We start from the raw sequence: 10,177 nt of genomic DNA, 5'->3' as shown, positions 1-10,177 counted from the left end.
TCAGATCTCCTCCCTGTACTTCTAGGGCTGTGCTTGCGTGGGGAGGAAAAAGGTTGTGCCCCTTTCGTAGAAGCTACTGACCGCTCGCCAACATGGTAGTTTTCACATGCAATGCGTGTGGAGAATCTGTGAAGAAAGCACAAGTTGAAAAACATGTGAATATCTGCAGAAACTGTCAGTGCCTTTCTTGCATGGATTGCGGCAAGGATTTCTGGTAGGTAAAGGATGGGAAATAGCCTTGCTTGCTCTGCAGCGGTCGTCACAAATACAAAATTTTCCTGTGGTGTATTAGAATTAAATTTGGCAATTTCCTATGGTGTATTAGAATTAAATTTGGCAATTTCTGAATAATTCCTATTTGTATTTAAAAGTTACACATATTTTTATATAATTTCAAGCTTAATCATCCAAGTTTGAACTGCAAGAACAACTAAACCACGCAGTAAACAATTGCAGTTGCTTCTTTTACAGTTATAAGTGACACTGCTTTCAGCTTCTGATCATCAACAACTGTTACTTATTCTGCTACTGCAGAGAGTGAGATTGGCAATAACATCAAAAATTCTGAGTTTGGTTGTCACTTACACATTGGTCAGAACTACACTACCACATTAGTATGTCTATGTTTAGGAATTAGGTTTTTGCAAGCATTTTTCAGCTGTTTTTCTAATTTAAAATTACTACTCAATGTGAGTATTAAAACACAGATGCGCATTAATAGCTGTGCATATGTTACATGTAGAAATGCCTTAAGTTATAGAGTCATTAATAAAAGCAGTGGTATACTGAGGACTCAGATCTGATTTTGCAAATCAGAAATGTTCGCTGAAGGCTGTAGTGTGACAGAAATGTCAGCAGTTTTATAAGTATGTACCTTAAGCACGTCATACTTTACTCATGTAAGCATTGACAGTATTAAGGTTTAAATGTTAGATGCTAGCATCTGTTACTTCAGTGCGTTGATTACATGAGTCCTGCATAGTTTGAAGGACTGAAATGGTTTAGTGAACTACAGTTAAAACTCTCCTGTGTTCAGGGGTGACGATTATAAGGAACATGTGAAGTGTGTAAGTGAAGACCAGAAATACGGTGGAAAAGATTTTGAAGCCAAAACTAACAAAGAAGGTGCTAAACAACAGGAGTGGATTCAGGTAAGGTTTGTACTATATACAGATATGATAAATAACTATTGTTTGTAATCGTTAAAGACACAAGAGAGGCTATACTGGATCAAACCAGAGAGATCTCTTTCCCAATACCCACAGCTTTCTTTTGGCAATTCCTTGATAGGTCTATCGCTTATCCTGGTAAGAAACACACCTTCTGTTTGTTTCAAATCTGTTTCCTACTAGTTTGGTTTGATGTTCCCTAGTTCTTGCATACAAAGAGGCATTGATCATTGTCCACACTCTTCATGCCACATACACTTTCGTAGACCTCTGTCAGCATCTCTCCTCATCTCGTAGTCTCTGTTGCAGGCTGAAAAGTCCTACCCTGCTCAGTTCTTCATACGGTTCTCTGAAGTCTTCCCAGTTGTACTGTGTCCTTGTGAAAGGAGGTTACAAGAACTGCATACACTGTTAAAGATATGGGTGAACCATAGATTCACTCTGTGTCATAATGATATTTTTTCTGTCCTTTATTCCTTTCTTAAAGAAGTCTTAGGGGATTAATGGTTGTTGAAGCTGGCACTGCTACCAAAAGAAATGCATGTCAAACTGTGGCCTGAAAGGTAGCCTGATTTTTCACAATTAATTCTAGAAGTTTGCAAAAACCAATCAGTTTACAACTGCTTTTCTTGATGCAGGTCTTTTTCATGCTGCAAGAATCCCCTATGTGATACAGTTACTTTACTTTTAAATGTTTTTTTACAGGTGGTAACTCATACATCAGAAAGCATTGGTTAGCAGTCCTGCTTGCCTCTGCTTACTATATAGGTATAAATATTTATATAGATAACTTCAATGCATCTTACAATCTATGATAAAACCAAAAGTTAGTGTTTTTCCCATGCATATTTAAGAGTTTCGAGCAGGCTATACAGTCTGTGGGTACTGGGTGATTTCTGTCCAGTGTGTTTCTGACTTGCATGCCTTGCATGTATCATTTGATCATTATGCTTCTTTGCTGATTTAATGCTGATTTTCTTCATTCAGAAAATTCATGAAGTAATGAAGAAGCCAAACATAAGCCCCAAAGTGCGGAACATTCTGGAGCAAATGCGTGTCTTTGGTAATATTCCAAGAAAAAAAGTAAAGTTTCAGGTATGTTCTAATGGAGATTTGTAGTAATCCATGCAGTGAGCTTAAAAATAGACTTTCTTAGAGAGTGCCACTCTTTTAACAGAGGTGGGACAAATTGCTTATTTGGGCATTGATAAATAGATGGTGTAATAGCTGAGTTTCAAACAGGCAATGTTTGTAAAATACATCTCCTTGCTTAAAAGGATGGTCTGTGTGCCATTTTAATTAGGTATTAAGCCAGAGACTCACCATTCAAACTTAAATCTCCATGTGTAGGCCTGTTCTTTTATAATACCTCTTTTTTTTTCCTACTTGCAATTTCTATTCAATGTCCAAATTCTTAGACATACTTTCAAAGGATTCTTATTTCTGTGGCTTTGTTTTTTCCTGGTAAAGGCAAGAGTTTTCCTGTTGTTCAGTATTCTGACAGAATCTCCCACACCGCATGCTTCACTAAACTTTGCATCACAGCTAAAGCAAATTCCAAATGTTTCATGTGGTATCAGTAAAGAATTACTGACAAGCTGGCCTGTTTTGTCCCCCCCCCCCACTTTGTTCTGTGCCTCAGATTGTGAGGCTGAGAGAAGATCATGATTGCTTCCAAAGCAGTCAGATAGAATCTAATAGAGCTGCAATGAAATTGCTGCTCGTGAGCTGAAGGTTAGAATACTTTTCTACAAAGTTAAAGTTCTAAGCAGGTGTTGTGGTTTAGCCCCAGCCAGCAACTAAGCAAGGTGATATTGTCAAGAATCCTCTTTCTTTTGGGTAAGAAATGTTGCAGTGGGAAATCAAAAGTTTTCGCGGTTCATTTTTCCAATTTACTAATGCAGCTTTCCTGGGATTTTCATTGCAATGCAAAAATCTCTACGTTAGGTTTTACTTAGAATTCCACATTCCTGAAAGCTGTTCTGTTGCTGATAGTGTGAGCATATTATAAGTAGAAATATACTGCTTTGTTTTCATTTTCAGCAGGAACTCCTGCAATAGCTCCAACAACCTTCAAATGTTTGCACTGAGATATTTGCTTAAATTTTACTTTTCTGTAATAAACTAAGGTAGCCATTTAGGAGCATGACCATCTGTCCAGTACACAAATAAATAAATAAGATCAGATCCTTAATGTTTCAACTCCTGGGAACAGTTGAAAGGTTTGGTAGGACATTAACATAACCAGCTGTATTCAAAAGCTTGAGGATAATCTTTTCTATATATTTACGTCTTCTGGATTACTATCAGTGAGGCAATTGAGAGGCATGGTATAGCCTTGTAACAGTACACAGGCATTACAAGAAACAATTTAGCATGGAGGTTTAAGAGATTCATGGAGAACAAACGTCTAACCAGATGTTAATCAGAAAAAGTGATTACATTCTTAAATGAAAAACAAGATTTTTTTTTTCTCTAAATCAAGAACCAAATACATAGTAATCAAGAAAAAAAATCAGATGCACCTTTTCAGTTACTGGTTTTTTTTTTCCTGCACAGAATTGGATGAAGAACAGTTTGAGAATTAGTGACAGCACTTTGCAGGACCAGGTGTGGGATATTTTCTCTGAAGCAACCAGAAATGTAAGTTAAGTTAGAGGTACAATGTCGTACAGCAGGAATGCAGGCAAAAATGCTGGAAGGAAAACATTTCAGACTCCCTTTGTAGATGTTAGCACAAATATTGTCTCTCATTGTTACAAGGCATTGTGTTATAATGTAATATTCCTAGACTAAATTGCTAATTTGTTGAACATACTGTTGCTGAAGTAGTTGTGCATACTGGGCAGGTTATGATTAAAAATTTGGACACAGTGACATGTACTAATCAGAAGGCTAATTTAACTTAATTCTGTGCTATTAGTACGTAAGAAAAGGGAAAACCACTACCTGTGTCTTTGGTTCCAATCTTCTATCACACACTAAGAAGGAATAAAAAAACTCTTCTCAGAACTTTATTGGCCTCAAATTAATGTGTATTGGAGTGGGAAGTTAGCAGCACCTAGTTTACCTGTTTTATTAGTGGAGAGAGATGAGATCTTCCAGTTTGTAGTGCACATTCCTCCCACTGACCTTTTTTCTCAGCGCCTAATTCTTTGCTAGCTCAGTACTAGCTTAGCATGTTTCGGGAGGGTGTAGTTTTGATTGTTTACATCTGCTACTGCTACTAGAAAGCTGTTACAGAAGCTTACTTCTCTGTTGATGTAAAGATTGCTCTCCCCTTCTGCCCACTTCTCTTGAGAAAGAGTGCAGGCATAGCTTTGACACTAATCCCTTGACAATCATGCCTCATGTTCCTGATTTGATGATTCCTGTTGAATCTATTTGTAGTTTTTCTGAAGAATCCAAATATAAGAACCAGGAAGGAAGGAAATACTTTTTTTTTTTTTTTTTTTTTTAAGGATATGAACATAACATAAACTCTGGGTACTGAATTTCAAGTACATTGTCTTGCTGGAACATTAATTCTGAGTCGATACAACTTCACTAAAGCCATAAGCAGTTCCCTCTTGATTTAAACTGATTTAAAACAAAAAATCTTGAATCTGAACAATTATTTTATTTAAACACAAGTAAACAATTTAAATTTTCCCTAGAATATAGCATTAAAGTAAAATATGTAACACAACTTTCTTGCTCAGATTGTTTCGACACACCTTTAAGAGTTCTTAAAAACATCTCAAGATATTCTGTGTAATACATGCTTTGAAGTGTATGTACTCAAAGGAAGTTCTTAAGTGGAATTCAAATTGAATTGAAATCATTCTTTACAAAAACATGTTGGTATTAAGTTGCTTGTATAAACATGTATTCTTTTTCTAAATAGCCACATTAACATTTCAGTAATTGTATTTCAATTGTAATTATTAAAATCAAAGTTTAATTTACATATAAAAATGTTCATTAATATATTAATTCTTCTACAAGAAAATTGTTATAAGCCCAGGAACATTAAAAGAAAACCAAATACGTTAAGGTGAGAAAACAATTAAAACAACCAGCACTGCCTTTGTTGACATCCTGCAATAATAGTTTGTTGTCCCAGACATATCCTAAGACAGGGAACTGGGTGACAAAGCTAAGATTATTACTCAAGGGCCACATATTTGGGAATAGGCTCTGTGTCTTGCTGCAATGTGCTGTATTTTTGTCTGTGTAAATCAGAGTTATCTCTCCCTTAACTTAATTACATTTAGCAAATATGTTAAAAAAAGACAGAGACAATTATTTCAAATAGAAATTTTATGTTGTAAGGTAACATTTCTTCTGTGATGTTAAGGTAATTAGCATTTAGGATGTTAAGTTAGAAGAAGAATCAGCCACGCTAATTAGTGCTATTTCTCAGGTAGCTGGTGTCACCATGTGTAAGCAATTGAATTGAATTCAGGATATTAGTGTTCTTCATGAATGATGTAGTAGGGAAAAGTTGAAATGTCAAAAAAGGCATGTAAAAATTGTAATAATCTGTCTTTCAACAAAAGATTTCCAGTGAAAAAGAACAGGACAAATCACAACAGAAGGAAGAGGGGCAGTCTGCAGAAACTGAGGAAAAAACAACAGGAGAAGAAAATGGAATTACCGATGATAAAATTGAGAGGAAAAAGAATAAGAGAGAACGAAAAGAAGAGAGACAAAAGAACAAAAAGAAGGAGAAAAAAGACTTGAAATTAGAAAACCAATCAGAAGTAAAAAAGAGTAAAAAGTCAAAAAAAGGAAAGGAGAGCTTGGAGAATGAATCTGAAATAAATGGAAATGGCCAACAGAATGAAATAGAAGAGGAAACAAATGTAAAGAAACGCAAACATAAACATGTAGAAGGTATCCATCCTACACTTTATATTCTTGTTCAGTTTCAAGATGCTTTTTCTCAATGCTCAATAATCTACTTTAGTAGAATTTTTTTAGTAGTAAGTTACATATACAAATTAGATTATTTTTTAACACTGTGGTGCACAGTCCTTTTATAACATCTGAACTTAGCAAATATAAACTCGTGTTACAAGAACAGAAACTTTTAAGTCATGTCAGACCTCTTCTTCTAGTTTTACAATGTTTTGTGTATGTTTATCCAATTCCATCTCTAGAGGAACCTCATATCACAATAAAGAGAATGAAAACTGAAGACATTTCAGAAGACATGGAAACAGAAAACACCAATGGCAACGAAGAAAATGTGGGAACAGATAAAGGTATTCTTAAAGGGGGGGTTTAGATAGTTACAAAACTATTCTGCAGAAGACCTCATGCCGAATATAAAATGGTGCTTTTGCAGCAAGCCATGAAACAAATTGTGCCTCAGTGTACATATACATATGTGTATTCAGTTATACATACCTGTTCCTGAGTCAGTAGCCTGTGCTACGCTTAACACCTGATGCTGAATTACTTCTCTCATTTGTTGCCTCTGCTGTGCTGGCAACCTTTGGCTACGCTTGCTTTCACTGGGCAGTGAGGAATTTGGCATGTTTGTTTCACCGCAGCAGGTCTCTTCCCTGCTGCTGTGCACATTAGCCACCTAAGAGGAAAAAAGGTAACAGCTCTCTTACATCTCTTTGTGTCTCATATATCTCTGTTTTTGCTCAGTGAATCGTAAATTGGACTTCAGCTGTGTTTCACTTTAGTTTATGCTTAGATAAACCTACTTATACCTGTCATCCAACATACTGTTACTGTTGGGGAATGTCTGTACTTGAACATACAGATTGTTTATTTGGAAACTACCAATTAATGACCTCTGAAGTGGGTACTGTGTGCAATTCACTACCTGTGCTCTAAGGGTGAGGAGACAGGATCTTTCCAATGATTCCTGGATTATGTAAGAGTTGCTGCTTAACAGCTGAAGCACAGAAATTAAGTGAAAGCAATCCTGAGCCTAGTTGTTCAAGTCGTATGTTGGTTCTTCATGTCTATCCTATTACAGTCTTCGGAAATGGCCTACCTGACTTTATGCGTAAGACACCCTGCTGTTGTAGGGTCAGTAAGATAACAATTCTTGTGGTAGCTGAACTGGTTCCAAAATTAGGAGATTGAAGGCTGGTTCCTACTAGAGAAGAAGACCTGGACATACCTAATTTTACTAATGATATTGTACACCTAATTGTTTTCTAGGTAAATTCAACTGGAAGGGAACCATCAAAGCTGTTCTGAAACAGGCTCCAGACAATGAAATTTCAATAAAAAAACTAAGAAAAAAGGTACTGTACAGCCTGGTTTTTAAAATCTCGTTTGGTCTTGTGAATTTTTTTCTGTAATGCTTAAGTTCATAAAACTCTGCCCCACATAAGCAAAAAACTTTGGCGTTATTTAACATAATATCAATTGACAGAGTGTCAGCTGAAGGGCTAGTTCTTTATTGCTTACTGGAGTACAGAAGAAATTCAGTGCTAATTCTGCAGAGGAATAATAGCATAATAGAGTTCACGCTACTTTGAATACAGTAACATGAATGTATTATTGCTTAAAGTGGAATCATCTTTACTAACTCAAAACTGTTCCTCTGTCTTTGTGCAGGTTATAGCTCAGTATTATGCAGTGGCTGGTGAACATCACAAATCAGAAGAGGATATTCTCGTCCTATTTAATAAGAAAGTGAATAACAATCCCAAATTTAAAGTTTTAAAGGACAAAGTTAAACTCCTGAAATAAGAGTTTGCATACTTTTCATAACCTTCGCATTTTAATCTTGCAGACTGAGTCAAATTCTTGTCGGCTGTACAAATATCATACATTGTTCTCAAATTGTGTACATGAGAGCAGAATTTAACTTTTAAGACTGGATTCCTCTTTTTCTAGATTTATCACAGAACATTTTCAGATATCTTATTTTTTGATTTTATGGAAAATGTATATTTTTTGGTACAAGTTTTAAAAGGCATTGAAAATAATTGCTGCCTACTGTATTAAAATTCTTCCAGTAATGGATATAATTTATAGGCATGAATGTTTATCAGGGCCTGGATTGTGTGGCTTTTTGCAGAAACTATTGTAAGACCAAACAGGATTTTCATATTCAAAAACCCACCATAGAATAAATGTTTTGTTCAAAATGGTATGACTGATATCCCCTTTATGCACTGTACCTAGTATATGCAGGCTTTAATAACCTGTTAATTCTGTGTTGCAAGATGCATAATTCAAGTGTCTGTCAGGTTTGTGTATGTAATATTGCACATTCAGTGAAAATCTAAAGACTGAGTTACCTGTATATGCATAGCTACTGAATGTTTTAATTAGTAATGCAGTCGACTTCAACATAAGTGGTCACACAGACTAAAAATTGACTGATGAAATAAATTACTTTAAAACACCACCTTAAATGTAATAAATCTTGCCACTTTATGATTGTATAATAAATCCACAAATTAGACAAAATTTGAAGAGGCTGTTATATTGCAGTCACCAAAACAGTTTAGGCAGGCCAGAAATCTTACACAGCTGTAAGAGACAGAGTTACCTGGGGAAAGTTACATGAAGTTAATAGAGTTTTAATCAAATGCAAAATACTTCCAGATAGGGAGTTTCCTACCATGAGTAATCTGTTAAAAACAGTGGTAGAAAGCCAATGAAAATTTCTTGCAGTAGATGGTATGGTGTTTTGGAAAGTTGCATAGTGATCTCAAGCAGATACACTTTTATAAAACTCCATAATGCAGATGTCTGAATTTATAGAACTATTGAATATATTAAAAGTACAAATATGAAAAAATTAACTGTCTGATACACTGGGTCCAGTTTTTCTGAGTACATACTTGTCTTGTTTATTATAAAAGCTGCAACAAAAATACCTAATAAATTTGAGATCTCTTTTAGTAAGTGTTTGTTGTTATTTCATGAAAATGGCTTTGGAGATAAATAGAATAAAATTTATGTACAGACATGGATAAACTTTGAGAAGTTGTTTGAACACATTTCAGAAGCTTAGATGTTGTGGTTTTTGTTTTTAATTTAGGAAAGGACATAGAAAAGAATAAGTCCATGTCAGTGAAATTGAAATGAATACAGTGCTGCTAATCTTTTTACTCACTGTATTTATTTTACAACAAATATTGTTACATTAAGATCCTAAATTATTTTGTTACAGTAATTGTTCAAAATTTTTTTTTTGTTTAGAATGAATTCCAAATTATGCCATTCTCTCATACTTTTCATCCTCCATTGATGTTGACGACAGCAACATTTGCTGAGCTTCTCCCGATGATACCCTGAGTTCTTGCGATGGCAGCTGCGGTTTGTGCCACACCCATCCTCTTCTCCCCACCCTCGAACTAGGAGCTAACCTCTCTTGCTGTCCTGCGCTTCAAAACGCCGGCCCCGTGTCCGCACGCCAGGTTTGCCTTCCTGCCCTCTGCCTCTGCTTTCGGCCGCCAGCTGCCGCCAGCTGCCGCCAGCTGCCGCCAGCTGCTGCCAGCTGCTGCCAGCTGCCTTGTGGGAGCGTGCCTGGCAGCTCAGGTCGCTTTCTGAGAGGGCAGCAGGAGCGCTCTGCCCGGGGAGTTGCGGGGAGCGCTGCCGGCCCTGCTGCTGTTGGCAACCCGCATTACCCCCAGCTGCTTTCAGTGAAGGCACACTCTTTTCTTGACGTGATCATAAACACATCAGCTGCATCTTTTTTCCCTTTTCAAGCTGGTAAGGGCAGTTTGGATTGTTTATGCTATGCATTTAAACATTCACAGCAAATTCTTACTCTGGAGTGTTGCAAATTACCTTTTACAGCTTGGGAGAGTGACAGTGTCCGGGACCGAAAGAGTTAATGCCGCAAACACTGTGGTGAGGTGAGTTACGGTCTGCAAAGAGACACGTGAAGGCGTCCATAGCGATAAATTGGGGTCTGTGCGGCACCGCAGGTGGGGAGCCCATGGGGGGGCACCGGGAGGCCGCGGGAGGGCTTGCAGGGCCGCCCTCTGATGGCCCACGGCCACGCAGAGTTCATGTGAGGACAGGGCGCGCGAGCA

The 10,177-nt window shown here is 36.9% G+C and overlaps 1 protein-coding gene across 1 annotated transcript; it reads left to right on the top strand.

The window, feature by feature from the left end:
• Positions 1-30: 30 nt before the first annotated feature.
• Positions 31-9,021, top strand: LYAR (Ly1 antibody reactive). Its single transcript, XM_009479133.2, has 8 exons — positions 31-214; positions 1,037-1,151; positions 2,157-2,264; positions 3,729-3,812; positions 5,711-6,047; positions 6,314-6,418; positions 7,338-7,423; positions 7,740-9,021. The coding sequence occupies exons 1-8, from the start codon at positions 93-95 to the stop codon at positions 7,872-7,874; spliced, it is 1,092 nt and encodes a 363-aa protein (XP_009477408.1). The 5' UTR covers positions 31-92; the 3' UTR covers positions 7,875-9,021.
• Positions 9,022-10,177: the final 1,156 nt, after the last annotated feature.

This window comes from Pelecanus crispus, chromosome 4 (assembly GCF_030463565.1).
Source record: "Pelecanus crispus isolate bPelCri1 chromosome 4, bPelCri1.pri, whole genome shotgun sequence".
Classification (NCBI taxonomy): Eukaryota; Metazoa; Chordata; class Aves; order Pelecaniformes; family Pelecanidae; genus Pelecanus; species Pelecanus crispus.
The sequence above is the reverse complement of the archived record's forward strand: the minus strand, read 5'-3'. Positions and strand labels throughout refer to the sequence as shown.

Excerpts from the sequence above, each read along its gene's own strand:
- LYAR (XM_009479133.2), top strand. The coding sequence starts at position 93 with ATGGTAGTTTTCACATGCAATGCGTGTGGAGAATCTGTGAAGAAAGCA. Across the intron at positions 2,265-3,728 it reads GAAAAAAAGTAAAGTTTCAG|AATTGGATGAAGAACAGTTT; the intron begins GTATGTTCTAAT and ends TTTCCTGCACAG. Across the intron at positions 3,813-5,710 it reads TCTCTGAAGCAACCAGAAAT|ATTTCCAGTGAAAAAGAACA; the intron begins GTAAGTTAAGTT and ends TTTCAACAAAAG.